The sequence below is a fragment of the Ursus arctos genome, unplaced genomic scaffold (assembly GCF_023065955.2).
Source record: "Ursus arctos isolate Adak ecotype North America unplaced genomic scaffold, UrsArc2.0 scaffold_32, whole genome shotgun sequence".
NCBI lineage: Eukaryota > Metazoa > Chordata > Mammalia > Carnivora > Ursidae > Ursus > Ursus arctos.
Genome location: NW_026623008.1, coordinates 4,013,232 through 4,036,997, shown reverse-complemented (window position 1 = coordinate 4,036,997; position 23,766 = coordinate 4,013,232). Strand labels below are relative to the sequence as shown.

The 23,766-nt window shown below is 54.9% G+C and overlaps 2 protein-coding genes across 3 annotated transcripts; one reads left to right on the top strand and one right to left on the bottom strand.

The window, feature by feature from the left end:
* Window positions 1-210: 210 nt before the first annotated feature.
* Window positions 211-9,173, top strand: ICMT (isoprenylcysteine carboxyl methyltransferase). The gene is made up of 5 exons (XM_026519976.4): window positions 211-471; window positions 1,292-1,380; window positions 2,264-2,433; window positions 3,214-3,431; window positions 5,733-9,173. Exons 1-5 carry the CDS (start codon window positions 277-279, stop codon window positions 5,913-5,915), a joined length of 855 nt encoding a protein of 284 aa, XP_026375761.1. The 5' UTR covers window positions 211-276; the 3' UTR covers window positions 5,916-9,173.
* On the bottom strand, window positions 9,064-22,040 carry RNF207 (ring finger protein 207). 2 transcript variants are annotated; one of them, XM_026519971.4, is made up of 17 exons: window positions 20,860-22,034; window positions 20,083-20,215; window positions 18,984-19,128; window positions 18,814-18,895; window positions 18,649-18,724; window positions 18,449-18,574; window positions 18,005-18,051; window positions 17,686-17,758; window positions 17,521-17,589; window positions 17,003-17,071; window positions 16,817-16,914; window positions 15,978-16,164; window positions 15,716-15,901; window positions 15,383-15,434; window positions 14,950-15,067; window positions 11,251-11,331; window positions 9,064-10,424 (listed from the first exon to the last, which is right to left on the bottom strand). In XM_026519971.4, the coding sequence occupies exons 1-17, from the start codon at window positions 21,048-21,050 to the stop codon at window positions 10,253-10,255; spliced, it is 1,905 nt and encodes a 634-aa protein (XP_026375756.1). In that variant the 5' UTR covers window positions 21,051-22,034; the 3' UTR covers window positions 9,064-10,252. The 2 variants fall into 2 exon arrangements, with proteins under 2 accessions (XP_026375756.1, XP_057161402.1); XM_057305419.1 differs by lacking the exons at window positions 9,064-10,424; window positions 11,251-11,331 and adding an exon at window positions 12,576-13,006 and having other exon boundaries at window positions 20,860-22,040.
* Window positions 22,041-23,766: the final 1,726 nt, after the last annotated feature.

Genomic DNA, 23,766 nt, shown 5'->3' with positions numbered 1-23,766 from the left:
CACGCCCGCTGTTCGCCGCTCGGCTTGGGTCAGGGGATCCGGGGGGGAGGGAAAGGGCTCTGGGGACCTGCGGGGCGGGGCCGCAGGCGGGGCGCTCCCGCCAAAGTCCGGCGCCAGCCCAGCGGCGCAGCGGTATCGCGAGAGCTCGCGGGAGGCGCGCGGCTCCGGGCAGCGGCGCTTCCCGGTCGGCGTCGGCGGCGCAGTGCGCAGGCGCGGCGGGCGGGTTTCCCCGGACTACAGCCGGCGCAGTCGCCCGCTGGTCGGCCGCCCGGCGCCATGGCGGGCTGCGCGGCGCGGGCTCCGCCGGGCTCTGAGGCGCGCCTCAGCCTCGCCACCTTTCTGCTGGGCGCCTCGGTGCTCGCGCTGCCGCTGCTCACGCGCGCTGGCCTGCAGGGCCGCACCGGGCTGGCGCTCTACGTGGCCGGGCTCAACGCGCTGCTGCTGCTGCTCTACCGGCCGCCGCGCTACCAGGTGCGGGCCGGGCGGAGGCGGGCCGGGGCCGGGGCGAGGGCGGGAGCCTGGTGGGTTGGGCACGGCGCGCGGGCTCCGTCCCCTCGGGGTCGGGGCGGTCCGGGAGCTGGGCCTGCGGGGGACCGGGGCCGCTTCCCCCGGGCGTGTTCTTTATTGGCGAGTTCAGGCGGCAGGTGGGACCCAGCCTCACCAGGCTCGGGGCTCGGGGGGCGCGGGCCCCCACATCTCCCGCGGAGTGGGTGGGAAATTGCGGTGCTGTTCAGCAGCTGCGGCAGAGGCGCGTGGGGTGGGGAGGGAGCGGGCCCACGAGCTCTTTTATGTAATTTAAGGTGTGGAGACTTAACCTGCTGCCAATTCTCAGGTCAGAGGTCCCCGCAGTTCCTTGGAGGGGGTGGGCGCGGAGTCCCGCTTGCCTCGGCTAGATTCGCTGCGTGGTTTTGGGAGAATCCAGCCAATAAACCGGGTTCATGCTGTTTTCCCACGGCTCTGAATAGCAATGGGAATAATAATAGCAATGGCAGCTAGAACTTACGTAGAACTTACTCTTAAGTGCTTTACAGGGGTACTTCCCACAGCAGTCCTAAAAGGTGGGTACTAATGAGGAAACCCAAGGTCCACAAAGGCTAAGTAACTTGCCCAAGGCCACACAGTCGGAGAGGGGTGGATGCGGGATTTGAACCTGGCACCCCTGCTTCACCCTGTTAATCTCTGCTCAGGCACACCAGCTCTACGTGTTTGCCAGTAGCCTACCTACGCCAGGAAGTAGGGTATGTGCTCAGGGAACAGCCAGATGATTGAGCTTCTTTTGGGTCCGTTTCAGATAGCCATCCGCGCTTGTTTCCTTGGCTTTGTGTTCGGCTGCGGCATGTTGCTAAGTTTTAGCCAGTCTTCTTGGAATCACTTTGGCTGGTAAGAACTACTTTGGGAAGGACGGTTTTGAGGCAAGGGTGGGAGGATCAGAGGATCAGAAGTGGTACTTCCTCATCCCTGTGTCTCATCTCTGACTGGCTGAAGGCTGTTCTGGTTTCTGTAAGGTCTTTAACTTCCGTCTAGATTCCTATGTCTTGCACCCTAAGAACTTGTGCCCACCGGTTGCTTCTGTTGCAGGCAGAAACAGGTCTCCCTGGCACCTTCCCCGTAGGTGCCCTCATCAGTAATGTGACGAGCCCTTCCCAGAAGAGGGTACAGGTCCTCAGTGACAGGAAGGGGCAAGGCTCTGGCTCCTCTTCACAGGCCTTTTCCATCTCTAATTTCTATTAGGTCACATCTAGTGCATCCCCCACGGCCAGTGTAGGATTTTCCCCTACACTGTGATTTCAGGCCCTTGAGCCTTCTAGTCCCTGACCTGGATATGAACCAGTGGCTTCAAGGTAAAAAGCTTTATCTCCTGTGATCAAATACTCTGAGCCATCGAATCTTTCTTTGCTGGAATTTTTTGGTTTTTTTGAATTTTTGTATTCAACATACATCACTGCTTTATTTTGATTATGTCCCACTTTCATATTTTACTGTGTGTAGTGTCATTCTTAAAAGGCTGAAGGGCCCATAATGCCTTCCATACCTATGTTTGTTTGGTCTATTACATTCCACATGTAGTCCTTTTAAAACCCCACCTTCTGCAGACCTGAGCAGTCATGTTACATGTGGGTGCCTGGTGTCCACTCTCAGGTAACAACGGGACCTCCTCTTAGAATTCAGGGACAGTACAGCAGACCCAGATTTGTACTTTGAGTTATGACTGACTTGATTCCCTTGCCCCAACTTACTTCTCTTTCTTTTTGTTTTTAAACAGGTATATGTGCTCCTTGTCACTATTCCATTATTCTGAATACTTAGTCACAGCAGTCAATAATCCCAAAAGTCTGTCCTTGGATTCCTTTCTCCTGAATCACAGTCTGGAGTATACAGTAGCTGCTCTTTCTTCTTGGATAGAGTTCACACTAGAAAATATCTTTTGGCCAGGTCAGTGTATCCTACTTTCTCCTCCAGAGGGGAGAAGTGGTTTTTGTGCAGGTCTGAGGGCAGTGACATGGGTTCACCTCTCAGGTATAATCTCTCAGAGTGATTTCCCCAGATGTCTATCCTCACTAAGCTCTTTATAAAGGACAAGCAGAGCTTGTGAATTCCGCTCCTGGATTTTGAATGGAGGACCATGTGTTGACCGTTTGCCTTAAGCCTTCCATAACATACCATACTATCTAATATGAAGTCCCAACCTGTGATAACTGTAATACTAATTTTACAGTCAGAGATTTGCATCCGTTCTTTTTCTGTGACTTGAGACTTTTCTTGTGAAGATTTTATTAGCAAAAACCTCTGCATCTGAAACCTGCTCTCAAATTGAACTTTCCACAGCAAATTAAGTAAAATGTGTGTGGTTCCCAGGAGTCAGTAAAGAGCCAGGGCGGGAAACACTAGATCCTTCTCTGGTTCACTTAGCTGTCCTTGTCCCTAAGGGAAGGAAGGGGACATGTGGCAGAGGGACATGGATGAAGAGTCCATCAGGTCTTTGCCAAGACGCTCTAATTGAGTTGTTGGCACTTTAAACAGATGAACAGCACAACTTAGGGGGATGTATTTTGCTTATAATTAAATTTTAATGTGATGACAAATGCTAATTACCCACTAGCATGTTTCATAGTGTTCCTAGCCTTGGAAAAATAGGTTAATTTTAAGCATCCACAGGGGGAGCTCCACAGTCCCATGTCTTCACTTCCTGTTTGTCACATGTCTCTCCTCCAGAACTGAAGCAGATCACCTGGCTCAGTGCCATGGGGCTGCTGATGGTGGTCTTTGGAGAATGTCTGAGGAAAGCGGCGATGTTCACAGCTGGCTCCAATTTCAACCACGTGGTGCAGAATGAAAAATCAGAAACCCACACTCTGGTGACAAGCGGAGTGTACGCTTGGTTCCGGCATCCTTCCTATGTTGGGTGGTTTTACTGGAGTATTGGAACCCAGGTACAGTATCAGAAATGACAGTGGTTGCCTTTAATTTCTTTTACATTTTTAAAAATTGACATAACTCACATACCATAAAAGTCACTGTTTCAAAGCGTACAATTCAGTGGATATCAGTGGATTTATTAGGTTGTTGGTCTCCTTTAAATAGGTGCATGTGCCCCCTGTCACGTTTTGAGTGAGAACGAAATAAAACGCAAAAGAACTGATGTAGTCCTTAACATTTTTACGATGTACCTAAAATCTGGGTGTCCTAACCTTGTAAACTCCTGGCAATTCTAGGTGCTGTTACCCATCTGCTGTACCCCTTCCTTCCTTCTTTAACGTAGATCTGGGGTACCCCAGTGGGGTGAGGACAGAGATGGAGCTTTGGGGAGACAGAACCTTCTGCTGCTCAAGTGGATTCTGATTTTCATTAGATGAGGCTAAGGTCTGGATTGGATTTCACATAAGCTACAGGGGTTTATTCTGTCTCAGGTTTCAGAACGACCCTTGTTTCCTGCCCATTGCCTCTTGAATATGTTCTCTTGGTCCCAGAAAGACTTGGCCAGAGAGCTTAGGAGACTCCTCACCTCTTTGGGAAAATCCAGTCTGGGGCCCCCGAAGCATTCCATTGGCAATGCACGGTCTGTCGGGGACTCTCTGGTGACCCCCAGTGGTGTAGAAGGGGCAGGACACCCGCCCACGGCTTAATTTAATACTCACATTTCTGAACCCTAAGACTCCCTGCATCAACATCGTATTCCCTGAGAACGAGTTGACTGTAGTTGAATTGTGTCATTTGCCGTAAATGCTGCCTACATACCGAAGTGCTCTAGGACTGAAGGGTTGGCCTCTGTGACCATAGATCTTTTTATATTGTGACCCAGCACACGTGTGTGCATAAAAATGGAACAGGGCTTTCCCAGGATAGTACTTACTGTGTACAAAATATCTGTTTCTTGTCTTATTTGTAATGCTATTTACGATGCACTGAATGGATTTCAGGGCTCAGGAACAGGTTGTGGCCTGCAGTTGGGAAACCCCACTACAGGGTGTATTGAGAAGCCACATGTGTATGGTGGCTGTGAGGGCACAGGCTCCGGGATCACCAACCGGGCCAGTCCTGGCTTTGATGTTGGCTGCTTGGCCTCCCTGCTCTCACACATTAAGTGAGGACAGCAGTGCCACCTCCGAGGTTTGCTGTGGGGGCTCGTTGGTTGGAAAGGGCTTAGCTTGTGCTTGAAATACAGTTAGGTACCCTGTAAGCAGTCATGGGAATAAGAAGTCGAGGGCACGTGCCTGGCTCTCTGGGCGGAAGTCAACCCCTTGGGGAAGACACATGTCCATGGGGGTCCATCAGAGCGGGCAGGGGTGGAGTGGTGGGTTTCCCACACCACACAGAAGTTCCTGAGAGCTGGGAGATGTTCTTGGCATGGAGGGGTTATTTGGGGGTGGATCAGTGGGGAAGACGTTCTCAAAGTGGGAAAAGCACATGAGTGGGGAGGTGAGAGGCAGTCCAAGTGGGTAGCCCAGTGGAAGGGCGCTGGAGGAAGTGACCAAGGCACTGCTTTTCTTGGTTTGGGCAAGGGAGTAGTTTGAAGACAAGTGATTTCACAGTAGCATTGTATATGGTACAGGGTTAGGCTGTGGGGGCCAGGAGTGGGGGGCGAGGCAGCTGCGAGGGGGTGTGTGTGTGTGTGTGCGTGCGCATGTGGAACAGGAAGGGGCAGGCTGGGAGCCCCACGGGAACTCACACCTGGGGTGGAATCAGGAGCTGCCATCACCTGCCCTGAGTATTGAAATCTGAAAAGTTGATCTTTTTTTTTTTAATATTTTTATTTTTTAAAGATTTTATTTATTTCTTTGTCAGAGAGAGAATGAGAGCACCCGAGTGAGCACAAGCAGGGGGAGCGGCAGGCAGAGGGAGAAGCAGGCTCCCCGCTGAGCAGGGAGCCCGATGCAGGACTTGATCCCAGGACCCCAGGATCATGACCTGAGGTGAAGGCAGACGCTTAACCAACTGAGCACCCCAGGCGTCCCATGACAAGTTGATCTTTTAATTTTTAGATCTCTCTCACATAAGAGGAACAACAGAAAAGTGTCTGGAAAAAAAACGACAGTGATGAGTGTTGAGCTCTGATGCGAAAGTAGTGGTAAGGTTTCAGTGAATGGCCTCCGTTCTCAAAGACCCTAACAGTATTTTGAGAGTCTCTTGGGCCATTGGCAGGAAGTCCTCTGTAGATATTCAGGAGAAGCAGGTGCTGATGAAGTTCTCGGTGTCAGGACACTGACCCTGATCAACTTCGTGTCCCCCGCCAGGTGATGCTGTGTAATCCCATCTGTGGCGTTGGCTACGCTCTGACAGTGTGGCGATTCTTCCGAGATCGAACAGAAGAAGAGGAGATCTCGTTAATTCACTTTTTTGGAGAGGAGTACCTGGAGTATAAGAAGCGGGTGCCCACAGGCCTGCCTTTTATAAAAGGGGTCAAGGTGGAGCTATAACACAGCAGGAGCGGGCCAGGCTGGGCCCAGGGGCCTCCCACTGCACGTGGCCCGGGTCACAACTGCCTCTGGTCAGCCGCTCTGTGGAATGGATTTTCTGAACCATTTTATATGTCACCAATTACTCTTCTGGAATATCACTCAAGACCAAATGGTCAGAAGGCCTTAGGACCAAAGGACTCCACACCCTAGAGCAGTCTGTTCTTGGGCTAAATCAAGGTAGGACACAGATCAGAGATGGACAAGGAGCAAATAACAGCAATATCCTACAGTGCCCCTCCAGAAGGGCCCCGGTGAGAGCCCCGGCCGCGCACCGTCCCCCACAAGGCATTTAGTGTAAGCAAGACCCCTCAGGAGCGGTGGACTCGCTCATGACCGAGTAAGGCTTCTCTGGCAGGAAGGGGTGTGTGGGCAGCAGTGCTTAGTGTTAGAAGTACATTCGCGATCTGTAACCGAAGAACACACAGCACAGCTTTGACCTCCTTGTTCCCGTGCTTAAGTGCATGAGTATCTATACAGTTTTAAAGGTGATTCTCTATAAGACACTTCGGCTCTTAATATATTTAGTCGTATTTACATATCTATTTTTTATAAATAGCAGTATAAATTCAAAGGGGCTCGGTGTTTATAGCCCTTTTATTTGGCAGAAAGGCAGCATGGACACCTCCAGACGATTTGGCTGAGTGGCTTTGTGTTAACAAGGGCATCCCAAGCCGGGGAGACTGTGGGCCCCTGTGGCTTTCCCCGGGGTCCGGGCTCCTGCTCCTCTCCCAAGAGGGGGCTGTTATCAGCGACAGGCATGTGTCATTTTTCCTTTATCCAAGCAATGCTTACTGAACACCTACTGTGTGAGACATTGTTAACCATTGGGAGTTACTGCTCTCCATTTATTTGGGATTTTAGTCTTACTGCATCATAGCTTATATTTTTGTGTTTCAGTTGAAATCTATTAACTATTGATTTCTATGTTCTGTTCTCAAAACTCCACCAACTCTAATGCCATTTCAGACTGTCTTTTCCAAAGGGGTTCAAGCATCTATAACTGCACAATTCAAGCAAGTCAGCTCACAGCAGTCTTAAATAGAGCAAATGATCCCAACGGAGATTTAGTCAGGATTTTTGTTTTTCAAGTTTGGGGAGAGTGGTTGGCTTTAAATACATCAGCTTTAAGACCCTTGTTTGATTCTGGACAAGAGAGGGCCCTGGCCTCAGCGTGAAATCCTTCCTGCAGTTGGCCGTGGTGCCACCGAAGCCCGTGCGCGAAGGCGGCGGCCGCCCCTGGCTGCAGAGCTGCCCAGCTGCCGCGCCGCGCCTGGCGGCTTCGAGGAGCCACTTAACCTTTCCGTGCCTAGACTCCCCATCTGTAGAATGGGGTCAATACCACCTACCTCACAGGGGTGTTGTGAAAACTTAGAAGAACAACGTCAAACGTTTCTAATACTTAGATAAGAGAGAAGGCATACATGGAGTCTGCACCGCGTGGCATCGCACAGACGCGGACCCTGGTCAGCTGCACCAGACGCTGGAACTGTGCGTGCAAAGAGCATGTTACCAACTCAGAAATAGCACTGACTTCTAGCTTTCATGGCCTAATTAATTTTTTCGTTATTATATATATATATACCAAAGAGGTTTACGGGTTTGTTGATTCCTGGGATGACACTCTTCTGGTGTGAGTGGACCCTACCATCGGCCCTCAAGTGGGCCTTGCAGCCAGGCCGGCTGAGGCCGCTGCTGGAGCTCTCAGCAGTGGGTCTGTCTGGCACGAACACTCCCCAGTGGGACGTCGACATGCACTTACTCTGGGAACTTGAATTGAATCAGTTCTGACTTGTTCTCCACGCTTAGCAAAGTGAACTCCACTCATCGGGATTGCAGATTGGAAGAGGACATGGCTGGGGTTTGGGCAGCAATCCTCAGCTCCTTGAGGGAAAGTTCTGTGCTGCATCTAGCAGGATTGGACCCAGCTTTCATTCCCATGGAGGTGGGGGGGGGGGGGCTGTGAAGTTGTCTTTAATAGATGGAGAACAGCTAATGATGGGCCCTGGCTCTGTGGACAGAAAGTCTGAAGGTGTTGGCATTTGGTGATCTCAACTTCGTCCACCTGCTGGAGTTCACGAAGCCCACCTTCCTGCCAGGCCCTTGAGCTCAGGAGGTAGGCCTAGTGTTTTGCAGTGAGATGCTGCCATTATACCACCTGGGCTTTAAAGAGCAATCCCATGGGCAGGGGGAGGGGGAGGGAGACACCCCCCACCCTGACTCGTACACCCAGGGCAGAAGTCAGCATTTACTTGGGGAGAAAAGATGAACTACTTAGGGGAGGATTTGGCAAGTGATTGACTTTCATCTAGTACTGGCATTTTCAGATTATTTTTAACTTCATAAATTTAGCAGTGACAGTGTACAGGCAGAGAATCAGGTTAATGAAGTACAGGCTTTCTGGGTATTCCCAAAGGCTTTTTGGGTAAAGGCCACATCACCAGTTCCCTCAAATTAAGAAACTGTCAAGAGATGACTTACTTTTTCCATTGCGGGTTTTAAAGTGGAGATTCTTAAATGGAGAAAAGGTGATACGCAGAACAAAGTGACTTTGAAGCAGCGTAAAAGGAAACATTCTGTGAGGATTTGCAGGCTGTGGCCGAGAATAGCAGTTTACAGAAAAGAGGTAGTGAGTAGCATGAGCCTGGCTGAAAGCGAAAGGCAGCATACCCCACTGTCCCTTCATCATTTGTAGGAACTGCTTCTTGAGCCTAAAGACTGAACTTTATTAATCCCTTCCATTTATTTAACACTCTGAGTGATTGACATGATAGGGAAATACTCCTAAACCATACGTGTGTTAATAGCTTAGGCTCTGGAGGGTTGGCCGTAGCCCAAGCTCCTGGTAGCAGGCCCTCCGTCATAGGTACAGTAAACCACTGTCCCTTCTCTGCACTTTCTTACTGCCTTAGTTGTGATCTCCCACCGCATCTTGCTTCTGTAGTGACTTGAGGCTGGTGGGAGAGGCTTGCTCTCTGCCCTGCTGTGAGAGCTTGACGCCCTGGGCTGGCGGAGGGCCAGCCGTCAGGGGCGGTCCCAAGCACCCGCTCTAGAGGAAGCCGCCCCATAGCTAGGAGAGTAATTTAATGGAGTAATTATTCTACTCTTCTTTTTACATGCAGAAATGTTTATTTAAATATTTTAAATTGGATTTTCTTTCACAGATACTGAATATTCTTTCCAATTCTTAAATAAAACTGTACTTGATTTCACTATGAACCCTAGCGTGATTGTGTGGGATGTAATCATGTCACCTCTGACTAAGAAATGTCCGGGACCTACAGCATAAAACCAGATGTATTTTGCCCATTCAATTCAGTTCCAAAATCTAATCTCGAACGAGTTCATCATGACAAGCTCCTCCTGCCGTTGAGGCTCCCGTGGGTTTGCGATGTTCCAGAGTGAGAGCGTCGCGCTCCGGAGCCGTGGGTGCGAGCTGTTGGGTGTTCATGTGCTGGTCTGCCTGGCTCAGCTCGTGGGAGCCATTCGCTGTTGGAACCACTGAATCAAGCTGGATATATGCTTAAAATGTGACTCTGGATATTTTGCCTCCAAAACTTTAAATTTTAGGTCATCCGGGTTAATTTTCCTTCCTAAACGTTTGTGAAATTCCACCCGATAGAAAGGCACCATGCAGGAGTGGAAACTCCTGGAGAAAAGTCGATTCTGGGCCGTCCTTTACTATCAATAGAAGGTGAACACGGGAGAGTGACCGTTGTCTGGAAAGGCAGGAAAAAGTTGCGGAGAAGTTGACGTGACCATCTCCTGCCACACACGCCGCCAGCCACGTCTCCTTTGCTGGGTGAGTTCAGTCCTCATGTGAAAGGAGAAAACTGGAATGACGGTTTTTCCTTTTTGCTGAGTCAGAGCTCAGCTTCCTGGGCGGAACTGTCCGGCGGGGGCCCTGGCTCAGGAGACTGAATTGGTCTGAGGCGGGGCAGGCGCTGCCCACTGCTGGAGTCCCTTCTGGAGTTCCGACGGCGGGGGTGCGGGCCGGCGGGACTGCGGGGCGGCAGGCATGAGAAGGAGGTGGCAGGGCAGGGAAGGGCTTTTCCGCACGGCCCCGGGATGCTGCCCCCAGCCTCGTGAGGAGGACCAAGACTTCGTGCAGTGGGAACACAGGGAAGAGGGATGCTCAGCTCAGGCCAAAGAATCTGAAATGACCTGTCAGAGTTTCTGGGTCTTTCTGCTGTTTAGTGATTACCCTTTGTCTCATGATGGGCACAGCCTTTTCTTAAATGTCCCAGTCTTGAGGTGCGGGCTGTAAAATGCCCACCCCTCGGGACCAGTCCCGTTTGCTAAGTCGGGCGCTCTCTCCGTGTGGGGGCATCACCCCCGTTCTTCTGTCTGGGTCTGTGAGCATCTTTATTTTTCAGTGGAGGTTCTTCTGTGAGGCTGTTCAGAGTCCGGCCATTCCCTCTGGGTTCTGATGTTTTCTCTCTCTTCTCTGTGACACCCACCGGGTCATTCCTAAAGGAACACGTGACATGAGTTCTACTCGCCACCCCCATGCCAGCACTAACACCCACTGGGGCCGAGGCTTTTGGAATGGGAAGCCTTTCCGGAAGCACCCGTAGGTGAACGAGAACTGTATCATCTCCTAAAGGGTTCTCATCTCATGTGTAATGATGTTTAGTTGCCTGAGTATCCGCAGTTCAGGCCTTCTCAGTGGCTTGTGGTGACCACAGGTTTGAACGGACACCCCCTGGAGCATCTGAGCCAACTGTGGTGGAGGGAAGGTGAGACTAGTTTCTGGTCTGTCACAGCTGCAGCCTGCTCCGTGCCCTCCAAGCTCTGCCCGCTCTTTCTGCCGCCCCGTTCCCTGCCCCGGGGGGAGCACACTTAACTGAGAGCAAAATACTGAAAGATCAGCCCGTGACAGTGATGTATCTCTTCCCGCACATTCTTTTCTTCCTCTGGCAAGTTTTTTGGCAAACACCGTGTCTCCGGTGGATAGTGATGCTCTCGCATCAGGAAATGATCCTGTCACTTCTCATTTAAGTGAATCTGAGTCACTTGGTGTAAACGCATGCGAGCCAGGCTGCAGCCCTCGGCTGTGTGAGCGGTGCCGGCAGCAGCCTTGGCCATTTCTAATTCTAGGAGGCAGGTCACATCTGTCCTCTGTGAATTCTCTGGGCCTGTATTTTACAAACAGACCCAGCCGAGGCCATAGAGCTGGTCAGTGGCAAGCCTGGGCCAAATGGGGAGGAAAACCTGGGGCCTGTCTCTGTGCCCCATGTTTGTCTCTGAGACTGAAACACTTGCCACTTGGGCTGGAAAGCCTTGCCGTACTTACCTGGCCTGAGTCTCACCACTGGCGCTGTCATCATGCATGTTTTGTAGGTGCTCCGACTGTTCGTCTGCCTGTGCCTGAAGTCTGTGTGAGAGAAACAGTTCCTGGGAGGCTTGAAGGCAGCCGAGCCGGCCACTGCCAGTCCTCCAGCTCTCTCTTTAAACAGAACCAAACTGAATGAGACACTCAAGGGTCTGCCTAGGGTTTTGGTCCTCAGATATTGACCGAGGGCCAGGGCTGCTCTCAGGACAGCTGCGTTGTGGTCAGGAAGACAGGCCGAGCTTGGGAAGAAGGCACTGCGGGGCCAGGCAGCAGGGAATGTCAGGAGCAGAGACCTGTGTGGGGAGGATCTCTGGGACAGTCGGAAGCAAGAACATTCCAGGCAGAGGCTGGGAAGGGGGAACTGGTCTGACTTCTCTGGGGAGCTGAAAGGCCATTGTGACTAGGGTGTGGTGGGGGGCTAGTGTGGTTGGAGGTGGACAGGGAGGGTCCCAAAAGCGCTGTCAGGCCCCGGAGTGATGGGAACTCTAGGCTTTAAGAAGACCGCTGGCTATGGAACACCCTGGAGGGGCCGGAGAGGGTCGGTGATGGTGGGTTGGCCTGGGGCTGCCGTGGAGACAACCATGGGCTGAGACAGTTGTGTCAGCAGGACTTGGGGATTGGTTGGAAATCGGGTGCGGAAAGGAAAGGAGTCAGAAGCCCTTGGCCTTCTCACTTGGGCATCTGGGTAACGTGATGCCACTCACTGGGGGGGGGTTATGGAGTCCTGCCATTAGGGGATCTGAGGCACCCGTGACGGGTCCAAGTGGAGACCCCCAAGAAGGGGCAGTTGGCGAGGGGTCTGGAGCCCAGGAGGGCCTGTGCTGGGGAGGGCTTGGAGGTTGTTTGTGTCTCAGTGGGATTTTAAAGTTGGGGGGACTGGATAGACCCTTAAGCATAGATGGGGGATGGGGAGAGGCCCTAGGACTGGGCCCTGGAGAAAGCTGACACTTGGGGCACTGAGCAGAGGTGGCAGAGTGGCCAGTCTAGGAAGGGACAGCCTGAGTGGCAGGAGGGAAACAAGTGTGGGTTGCCTCAGAAGCAAGAGAGCGTGGTGAGGACGCCCGTGAGCACTGCTGAGAGATCAAGGGCTGCAGCCAGAGGCCACTGATGACAACTGGCCATAGGAATGGGCTTGGGGTGGGTGGGGTTGCCGGCAGTGGAAGAGGAGGAAGCAGAGGCAGCCTGGAAAGACACCTGGAAATCGTGCCCTGGAAAGGGATAGAGGCAGCCTCCCTCCTCCCCCAAACCTCTGGGTGCTGGGCTCTAGCCTGACCTTTCCCTTTCCCAAAATTGACCACAGGCGCCATTTCCCCACAGAGCCAGGCAGCCAGGAGCACATTACTTGAAGCTAGTTTCTCACCGACGCACAGCACCCAGAGGGAAATGCACACAAATGATAAGAACAAGGCTTGGTACGTGTGCACAGCCTGAACAAGTTGGGCAGGTGGCACCAGAATGTCATGTGTGTCCAGAGGCCCCCGGGGATCATTACCATCCTGACTGCTAATGCCAGAGGTTAGTCGTGTCTGGTTTTGAGGTTTGATAAATGGAATTGCACGGCAGGTGGAGTAAATGACTTTGAATGCCCTCTGAGGAGGAGACATTGCAGCTAGTCCTGGGTAGACCGGGTCACCGTCACAACTGTGCAGAAGCTGTGCCGAGTCTAACCTCTCAGCATGCTTGTCAGAAGGCTCACTTGCAGGGTGGCTTGGCCGTTCTGGATGAACATACAATTGCACACACTTTAATTTTCCTTCTTCCTCAGACTCGCTAAAATTCTAGTAAAGGGGCCAAAACAATAGGGGAAGAAACTTCTCCAGGTCGAGAACAGAATAGGATAACACCAAAATTTTTGAAGCCGGAGGGCATGTGGTCAGTGGTTAACTACCTCAGCAGACATGAGAAACCCAAGCTCAGAGTGGACAGCAGGACAAGCCGAGGCCCAACTCTGTTCACACCACAGAATCCTAGGGGGCCCAGCAACTGGCAGCTCCCTCGCCTCTGCAACGGGGAGGATGGGGCAGAAGTAGGGAGGGGGTGACAGTCAAGATCCTTACTGTGGAGCAGCTGCCCCTCCTGCACCCTGCCAAAGGGTTAGTCTCTGGGAGGGTACCACACACAGGTGAGAACTGCTGAAAACCAGGTGTGCCTGCAAATGCTTTACACGGTGGCCTTCGGGAAGGAGACGGGAGAACACAGAAAAAAGCCCTGTCTACCCCAGTCCCCTGCACTGAAGTGCCACCCACATGCTCTGAGCATCCAGTCTGCCCCTGCTTCCCCAGCTCCTAATATGAGCACATGATCAAAGATGACCAGAGAAAAGCCTTTAACATGGAAGACAGAAACCTAAACAAACACATTTGGAGGAAACAGACTTAAGGGAGAAAGAAACAACAAACACCTATCAGCCTCAGAGGGGTAAGAGACTATGTCCGTGAAACAACAGAAGGCTGTGAAAAAAAGTCTAGGGTACAAAACAAGAGCTCTTGGAAATTTTCTTCAAAAATGCAGAACTCAGTACAAGGGTTGGAAGAAAAAGGGCATCTCACAGAAAGTACAGCAGAGAGACAAAGAGATAGAAGAAAACACTGAGAAGGCTAATCAGAGGGCCAGCCCAAAAAAGCCAATATCCAGTAATAGGGATTCCAGAAAGAGAAGAAATGAAATCAACTCACTGGTTCAAAAAGATGTGTGTCAAAACTGAAGGACCTGAACTTCCAGACTGAAAGGACCTGGTCCTTTTTGATGGATGGAAGTAGACCCTCACCAGTGGTAAGTTTCAGAACCCTGGGACCAGAGAAAATTCCACAAGCTTCTAAAGAGAAAAAGAGGTCTTGTCACAAGGATTAGGAATCAGAATGCCTTCAAACTTCTCAAAGAGCCTTGGAAGCTAGAAAATAATACAACAATGCTGTCAAAGGAGAATCATTTCCAGTCTAGAATTTCAATCTAGAATTCGATACCCAGCAAAACTATCAGTCAAGTGTGAAGGCAGAATAAAAACATTTCAGACTGGTGCTGTCCAAAACAGACTCCTGTGCACCCTTGTTCAAAGAACTATGGTGGGGGTGGTAAGACTCCACCAAACCATGAAAGAGAAAGCACGGGGTACAGGCAGCATCGAAGGCAGGAGTGAGGCAAACAGGAGTCCCCAAGAGGGTGGTAGAGGAAGAGCTCAGGGTGACTGCTGTGCACCAGACCTCTAGGGCAACCAGCCCACCCTGGGGCCAGGCGACTCAAGAGACAGGCACATTGAGGACCTGTCACCAACATCCCTCTGTCACCGTAACACCTTTTGATGCCCAAGTACAGTGCGTAAGACTTGGCTTAAGCATGTAGTGAGGAAGTTCTGCTCTCTCCTCCGTGTCCTGCTGCCCGGATCTGCTGAGGGCCCTCATTACGCTCCCAAGAAGTATCTTTTGCTTTGACCTATTCCTGAGGGCTAGAGGTGGGTGATTTTGTGCCTAGAAGCAGAAACTCAAAGCACCCTACTCATTCTGTGTTTTTGGAGATGTCCAGAACTGGTCTGCCCAGATGCTGAGTAATCCCTCATGACCTGACCCACTGACTTCCTGAAAGGAGTTCTTCTGAATGTGTGGCACCTTTCCCACACACATTCTTAAGTGTCTTGGCTCTCCTGTGAACACCCCTTGGTCTCACCTGGGCTCTAGCCGCTCCTTCACCTTGGCAATGGAGCGGACGTAGGGCGTGATCTGCTTGGTGATGGTGGTCAGGTAGGCATTCTCCTGCTTCAGCTGGAGAAGGTCATGGAGCTGGGCTGTGGGAGCCAAGGCCAGAGCATTGGGTCTTGTTGGCTTCAGGTTCTTTTACTCTCAAGCCTCGTACCGTCTAAATATCCCAACTACGTCAGCAATTGCCTCTTTAATTAAAGGGCAACATAAGACTTGTGAAGGCATTCTACTTACTGAATCCTGACCTCACATGCATCATTTTGGGGCATTAGCAACTGGGGCAAAGTCAAGGGCTATGGGGAAGAGTCTGTATCTGGTTAGTGGGTAACTGACTTCCTGTCCCTGCCAGCACGTGGGTTAGCTCCAGGAAAGGGGTGCACCCAGCAGCAGTTGCCTGCGACCTTCGTAAATCTCCTGCTCGTTAGCCACGCGCTGGTAGGATTCCTCCCAAATCTGAAAGAGAAAGTGAGTTGGACGTTGCATATGGCCGTGAGTTGGAATTTCCACTGGTGGCATTTCTGTCCTCTAGCTACTCAGGGCCACAGGACAGGCCCCAGCTAGGTCACGTGGTTCCAGGAGGCAAAGACCCCAGTTCCAGAGCCTGCCACACGAGGGCCTCATGATGGACCAGGCCAAGGTCCTCTTTCTATCCCCTTCCTGTCTTGGGGTCGCCCCTGTATCAGCTGACAGGTGAGGCTGCAGGGGAGTTAGGTGCCTGGGAGGGGGGTCACTACCTCCTGGAACACTGCTCTCATCCCCTCCAGGGAGGCGTACTCTGAGGCGATCTGCGCATCCACCTGCCGCGACTTGTGCAGGATGTCTCCCATGATCTCCGCCTTGATGAGCGCGTGGTGCTTGGTGAGGTCCCGGTGCAGCTCTTGTACCTGGTCCTTCAGGTTCTGCATCTCTGCCTGCAGCCGCTGTGTGGGGAGACGCAGTGAGTGCCTGCAAGGCCGTGTTCACTGCGGGGGGGCCAGGTGGCCGGGACCCACTCACCCGGTAGGAGTCCTCGTAGTGGCGGCAGTGCTCTGTGAACGGGGTATCCTCCCCCTCGGCCAGCAGCACCTTGGTACTGATGGACCGGTGCAGCGTGGGCTTTTGGACCAGCGATCCCAGCATCTTTCCCACTGGGGAAGGGCAGCTGGGCCCCATCAGCACCTTGGGTCCTGAGCCCACTGCTAGCCTGAGGAGAGAGCCAATGTGAACGCAGATGGGGGGGGGTGGCTGGGAGGGTTTCCCCTCCTCCAGGCTCTCAGCCTCTCCCCCTAGACGGCACGCCAGAACAGTGTGCCGTCTAGGGGTGCTGAATAAGCCTCTGTGAGCCCCACCCAAGACCAAGGACATCAGCGTGGTATTTTAAAACTTCCCCAGGGAGGTGTCAGTGTACAGACAAGACTCCATCAGGATGTGACAGGGCTGGTCCGGAGTAAACTGTTTATTCATTCACACACGGGACTTTGGACATTTGGCCTGATGCCCAGTCTCCCTTGACTGGGGCCCTGGGGTCCCTGGCCCATACATCCAGCTCAGGCATTTCTCCGAACTCCTCTTGTGTCTCTGGCTCTCCAGACTAAGGCCTGGAAATCAGGCCTTACCCCAAGCTGCCCCTTCCCTTCAGTCCCTACGTGCCCATCCTGGGTGGCCCAGGCTGCAGTGGCAGCTGGGGACAGCCCCCGGGTCTTCCCCATCCTCCCCTAACCAGGCTCTGCGCCAGGTCAGCAGGGACTTCCAGCCTCTGGGGAGGGTGGCAAGCAGCAAGTCCCCACTGAGGCGGGTACCTTGTGCCGCCCCCCACAGCCCGTCCCCACTGCAGGGAGGGCACCCCAGCTGCTCACGTGTTGGTGCCGCCTCCAGCACCTGTTGTCCGGCGCGGCCCCAGCAGCAGTAGCGGCTCCAGGCAGCGCGCAAACTCAGCGCGGTGGTCGCTGGTGATCTGGGCGGCAGGAGCAGGTGGTGAGGTGGCCTTTTTGCTCGCTGGTCCCCCCACCCCCCGCCCCAGACCAGCCCGCTCTTCTGTGCACCTTGCTATTCTGCGCTGGCCGGAGGTGCTGGGGACGTGTGACAATGCCCTGCAGCCTCTCCATCAGCTCCTGCAGCGGGAGGAGGGTGCTCAGGCCCGTGTAGGGGTGGGGGATGGGGGACGACAGTGAGGCCCCGAGCCCTGAAGGCAAGGCTGTCTTTGGCACTTTACCTGCTGTGCACTGGGGACTCCAGCCCTTCCCTGGGACTGTCCCAGAACTCCCACACCACCCCAGCCCCCAAACCCACAGGAAAGTTGGGGGTGATTTGGGGTGGCTGTAGACACCCTACACTTTGGGGGAATGGAGGCTCATGCTCCCTTCCAGGCTTCACTGTCCTTTTAAAAGGGACTCAGCTAAATGGTTTGCAGATGATGGTGTGGAGGAGGGGAAGGTAAGCCCAGAGAGCCCTGGTCCAGCCACCAAGTGGCAGGCTGCCAAGGCCTGAGGTGGCAGTCCGGTGTACAGGGTGGGCTGCTGGTGGGGAGGGGGGAGACCCCTCAGGAGCTAGGGGGACTCACATAGCCCAGGTCCAGGAACTCAGCCTTATTGGCCAAGCTGAGGAAGGAAGAGCAGATGACGAGGTGAACCTGCGGGAGGGACCCTTCTCAGTACCTGGCCAGGGGCGCCTGTGGGAGGGGCCCTACTCAGTACCTGGCCAACCCTGCACCCCCAGCTCCCCTTACCTGCAGGGTGGGCAACAGAGTGGCCAGGTGGGAGAGCTGCTCCTTGAAGGCCTTGTCCTTCTCTTCGTATTGGCTGGGGGAGGGGCAGGCAGCCTCATCTCCAAGGGGAGGCTGCTCATCCCCACCTAATGGGGACCTCAGAGGGGGCAGGTTCCATCTCCCCACCACCTTTGTGCATCCTCCCCTGTCAGCACTTCCCGCACCCTGAGCCACCCTGCCCTCCTCACCCGAGGTCTTGCTCCGGGGGTGGGGCAGGGTCTGCCCCGGTCCAGGCAGTGAGGCCAAGGTGCAGGGCGTGGAGATCCCTGCCACCACTCACCTCTGCACAGCCTGCAGCAACAGCATTTTCCTCTCTGCCAGTTTGTCCTGGGAGGGACAGCTGCTTGTGACTGGGCATGCTCAGCCTGCCACCTCCCAGCACTTGCCCACCCCTGGGTCCGCGCCACACAGCTGGCTAGGCTGGCTGTGTCTCAGGCCTCCTAGCCCTTCCTTCCTGCAGCCCACCGCCTGAGAGCCCTGGAGCCCTTACCTGAAATGTCACCTCCTGGGGGAGGCCTTCCCTCACCAACCTTCCCCACTAGCACCAGCCTGGGGCTGGACCTCTCCTGGCCACGTGACTAAGTAACGCCTAGAAGTAGCTCCACGCTTGCTGCCCTGCTAGGCTGCAAACTCCACAAGGACGGGAGATGCGCTGTTGTGGGTACAGGGTCTTGGCTGGTGAGGACGCTCAGCGTGCTGCCATCCAGTCCCCACTACCCCTCACCTGCATGCTGCCGAAGAGGGCATGGATGGCGGCCTCCTCCTCCGCCGCGCTGCGCCGCACCTCCTCCACCATCGCCTGCAGCAGCGCGATGGCCTCCCGTGTGGCCGTCTGCAGGGCCTTCACGGCCTGGGAACAGGGCGGCCTCAGCCTGGCGGGCGCGCGCATCCCCGACACCGGCGCGCCGGGCACCCCGCGCTCACCAGCACCGCCTGCTCCAGCCGCTCGCAGCCCTGCACGTAGGCTGACTCGAGGTCCACGCAGTGCGCCCGGCTCTCCCTGCGGGGATCCCGCGCGTGAGTCCCGCTCCCGGCCGCCCTCCAGCTCCCTCACCTCCCGCTCCCTCACCTCCCGTTTCCTCTACCCACCCCTGCATGTCCCGGAAGCAGCGGATGCACAGCAGCGACTTCTTGTCGGTGGAGAACATGATGTAGGGCTCGGCGTGCAGCGCTGCGGCGGGGGCCGGTGGTGAGGGCTCCGGGCAGGCCCACCCCGGCCCGGCCCGGCCCCGGGCCCCCACCCGGCCCGCCGCACTCACTGCACTTCTGGAGCACGTCGCGGCTGCGTTGGCCCAGGGCCACGATGTCATGGCGCGCGAACATGCGTGCCCGGTGCGTTTCATCGCGGCAGCGCGCGCACAGCGGCTGCCCACACGTGTTGCAGAAGTACGTGGTCTCTGCATCCTAGGGACGGAGGACGGAGCGCAGCCTCAGCCTGCCCACGGGCTAGGGAGCCTGAGCCCGCACCTGTCCCTGAGAGCGTCAGTCTCAGCCTGGGGCAGGTACGCGCCTACGTGCAGCCCTTTCAGTGGGATCCTGACGCTCTAATGTACCCAGTCTACCGATGAGAAGAGACAGCGAACGGGGTGGGGCACGGCAGAAACATTTTACCTACAACAAAATTTCAAGCTTCAAGGCTTTTCAAGCCCTCCTTGGCACCCTCAATAGTGGCCAAACGACAGTGCCCACCCTGGCCATCTGGAGTCACAACGTGGCTGGGAGAAGAAAGGGAATGAGGATCTATTGGTTCCCCTTCCGCTGGTCATCTCTCTACTGTTGGATCTCACCTAAGCCAGCACTTGCCCAGCATACCCCGACCTTTTGCTCCGGCAGGGCTGTCCTCCTGGGACTTGGGGTACTACCCCATGCAGCTTCCACAAGTTGGAGTCCCATGTGCCTTCCACAGCCCAACCTGAAGCCTAGCTTTCATAGACTTTGGGGGGGGGGGAGGCAGGAACACCCCTCCCCACAGCACATTGTCCTCACTTCCCCTTGGGCAGCAGGTAGCTGCAGACAGCTCCTCAGGTAGCAGTGGGCCCTTAAGGACAGGCCCCAAGCCTGTGCACTGGACTGCCCTTCCTGGAGGTCACAACTCCACCCTGAGTTGAGGACCAGTAAGCTCTCCCCAAATCAAATGACTTTAACCTCTGCCACTGTCTGCTAGTGCTTCAAGTCAATTATTCCCGACCTCAGTCTCCCCACCTATAAAATGGGGCCTACATTTGGGATCCAGGGTGCCTTAGGTTTTGGAGAATCTACTGATGGATATGGTCTAAGGACATGTTGGGCGCACACTGGAAGCTTCAGGACCACCAAACCTGGCACCCCCGGTTCCAGCCCACCCCCAGGCATCCCTGCCTGCTTGCTGCACTCCAGGTCACAGTTGGCACAGTGCACCACCTCCATGCCATCCCCTGAGCTGTCCACCAGGAACTGCAGCAGCCGATCCACCGGAGGGAGCCCGCTGGGGCCCTTCACCACCGTCTGGTGTCTGTGGAGAAGCTGCAGCCAAGATCCAGATGCCCCTTCCCCACGGCTCCCTATCTCCATTCCCACCCCCCACATTCCAGGCTGGAACTAAAAATAGGGCCTGGCATCTGCAATAAATATCTCACCCAGTGCTCACTCTGACCCTGTCCCTCCCTCTGCGCTGTTCTGGGTGAATGCTGGGGGCCCTTGGGGTGGGTGGCAGCCTGGGATATCAAAGGCGGAAACCTCCCTCTCAATCCCCTCCTGTTGTATTGCACAGGTTTAGGGACACCACTTGTAACTTGAGCCAACTTAACCTGCTTATGTTGATCTAAGACTCAAGGGATCCCCAGAGTGGATTTCTGGCAGTGTTATGAGTGCTGTGCTGAGATTCTTACTGTAGCAGCACTGTGTGGCCACATGACCTGTGTTCTAGCCTCGCTCTTGCCTCCGGACTTGCTATGGAAGGCCTTTGGCTGGTCACTCCAGGCCTCAGTTAACCTGCTCTGTATAATGGGCAGGAGCCTGCGCACTCTGGTGCTGAGAGGTGCGGGCTGGGTGCAGCCCAGAGCCAGAGGTTTGCCCTCCCTACACCTAGTTCCCCGCCCACACAGAGCTAATCTCCCCGGGGGTGGGGGGTGTCTGTTGGGGCTTTGAGGCACTCACTGGCACAGCGGGCAGGCGAGGCGGCCATCGGTGGCGCGGCCGCGCAGGCAGCCGGCACAAAAGTCGTGGAAGCAGTCCAGCAGGCACGGGCACTCGAATTGCGCGTGGCACAGCGGACACACCAGCGGGTGGCCGCTCGCGGCGTCCAGGGCGCCCAGGCCCTCCAGGGGCGCGAAGATAGCTCCCGACATCTTCTGGGAGAGCTCAGGAAGGCCGGGCGTGCCCGGTGCGGGGATCTGGCCGCGGAGCCCGCGCCAGCCCCCGCGTCCCCCGAGGGCTCCGCACGCAGGTCCCTCCTCTCTACCCCGCCCGGACCCGACGGGGCGTCCAGCAGTCGTGGAGCGCTGGGGTTGGGACCGCCCGGAGCAGGGAGGACTGGCAGGAGGCGAGCAGAGGCGTCTTGTGCGCGCTCCCTGCCTCTCCCGCACGCCCTTGGTGGCCCTGGAAGGTCAGGCCGCAGGACCGGTCAATGCGTCCTACCCAACGTCTAGCCTCCCCTGCTTCCACTTGCCCACCTCGCCTCACTCCCGCCCCAGGAATTCCTCTCCCGGTGTCCTCTGGGTGTTCTTCAGGCGACACCCCTTCCGCGCTGGGCCGCTGCATTGCTCGGGCACGGTGCTCGCGTGCACCCTTCCCAGGCCGGCCGCTGCGCCGCCACGAGAGCTCCGGCCGCAGCAACTCCGCTCCTCGCCCCGAGGGCAGAGGCGGAACGCCGAGGCTGGAAAGACCCGCGCCGGGCGAGGGTCCGAGGCTCTAACTGGCCCCCGCCCGGGACGACCGAGCCCGGAGCCCGGAGCCGCAGGAGCGCGGTGCAGGGCGGGGCCAGAGGACCCTGACCCTGGGCTCCTCAGGGGTGCGGAGGCACCCTGGCTAGACCCGCTCTCTCCCTGCGGCCTGGGGCCGGGACGCTAGCGGGTCTGCGGGTTTCCATTTCTTCCACGACCAATAGGGAGCGCCAGAGAGCAGCGGCCGCCTTTCCGCAGACAGCCGGGTGCGGGAGAGAGCGCGTGGGGGGCCTGGAATCCCAGGCCTGCGTCTGGCTGGTTGGGGTCTCTCGGCCAAGTCACTGACCTCTCAGAGCCTCAGAGCTTGGGTGAAACAGGGCCGGCCTCTCGGTGATGCGCGCGAGTTTAATGAAGTGAAATGCACCTACTAGGCTTCTAAATAATTAAGATCCCCACCCCCATCACCAGCCGAGGTCCAAATAAGAAGGGCGGGGATGGGGAGGGAGAGGAGGTTCGGATCCTTTCCGGCAGGGCTCCCTCTGCTGTTCTTGGCCTGGCCAGTGCTTGTTGATCCCAGTGTTATTTTCTAGAGTGCCTTCCATCCTTCCATCACTGTTGGCCTTCTCTGCACGTGTTATTCTGAACTCTGGGAAAGCAGCTTCTGTCTCCGCCTCTCTTGAAATCAGAGTCAAGCCCAGAGCCTGACCCACAGAAGGTGCTCAATAAAGTCTTACTTAATTGGCTAGAAAAATCTGGGAATTAATATTCAAGCTGGGTTTTGAAGGATGAGTAGGAGTCTGACAGGGGGAAGAAAGGAAGTGAATTCTGGGTGTAAACTACCTGTTCTCTTCAGGGTTCTCTCTACCCGGGGTTCTATTTGTGCTCCAAGCAGCAATAACCATAATGACAATGGCTGATGTTGTGGGCCAAGGTACTAATTCAAAGTTCATTTACTTGTATTAATTCATCTAATCCTGAGGACAGCCTTAGAAAGTAGAAAATGTTACCCTAGTAAGTAGTAGAGCTGGCATACAAAACTGGAGGGGGCTTTATAAATTAATTATGCAGAAGTTTCCCTCTGGAGGGGCAGTAGGAAATGGATGTTCATTCTTGATACGCGGGCTTGTTTAATCCATCCATTCCTGTCTTCATCTGTCTGAGCAGAGCCGTAGGCCATACCCATGGGAGGGAACACAGCAGCCAAGGTTCACCAAGTATACAAATAGACAAGTACAGTAATGACAAGACCATGCTAAATGCTCCAAAGAAAATTATCAGGATGATGTGAAGGAGGGCAGCTGGGAGGGCACACTAGGTAATCATGGGCAGAGGGGGGCACTGAGCCTGAGACCTTGCAGGATAAGACACAGCAAAAGCCAGGAAGAGCTCAAAGCAGAGGGAGCAACAGGTACAAGACCCCAGAAGCTGGAATAAATGTCGAGCAAAGCAAAGTAGACCATTGTGTGTGGAGACTCAGGAACTCAGGGTTGGGGTGGTGCTGAGGGTGGAGGGGGTGGGGTCAGGGACACGGGTTTCAGTGTGGGGAGAAGGGTGAGGGGTGGAGTGAGGTCATGGGGGTGAGGGTGGTCTACTTGACATTCTAGACTAGAAATATCAAGGAGGCCACTGGTTGTACGTGTCAGGAGTCCAGGGAGGGGTGGAAGCTGCACGCACAGACTTGGGCAGTTGTATTTAAAGGAACCATCTTGGGTCATACCAAAGGTCAAGTGCAGATAAAGATGAGAGGAGCTCTGTGCCCTGTGGCCCTTCAAGTCCAGGGAACAGAAGGAAGCAGCAAGGAGATGGAGAAGGAGTGGCCGGTGAGGTGGTCAGAGAATCAGGAGAGAGCCCTGCGTCCTGGGGTCCCAGGGAAGAAAGGTCAGCAAGGAGGAGGGAGTGACCTACAATGTCAGATCCTGCTAAGGAAGCAGGAAGAGGAGGATGGAAACCTGACCCCAGTCATGGGGGGGCGGGTGGCACATTACCAGTGACCGAGATGAGAACTGTCCCCATAGCTGGGGGGCAAATGTCTGACCAGAGTGGGCTCAACAGACAATGGGAGAACAGTGCACAAGGGCAACGCTTCCAAGCAAGTTGATGTAAAGAGATTGTCTTAGTTCATTCAGGCTGCAGTAACAAAATACGACAGACCGGGTGGCTTCAACAGCAGAAATTTCTCACA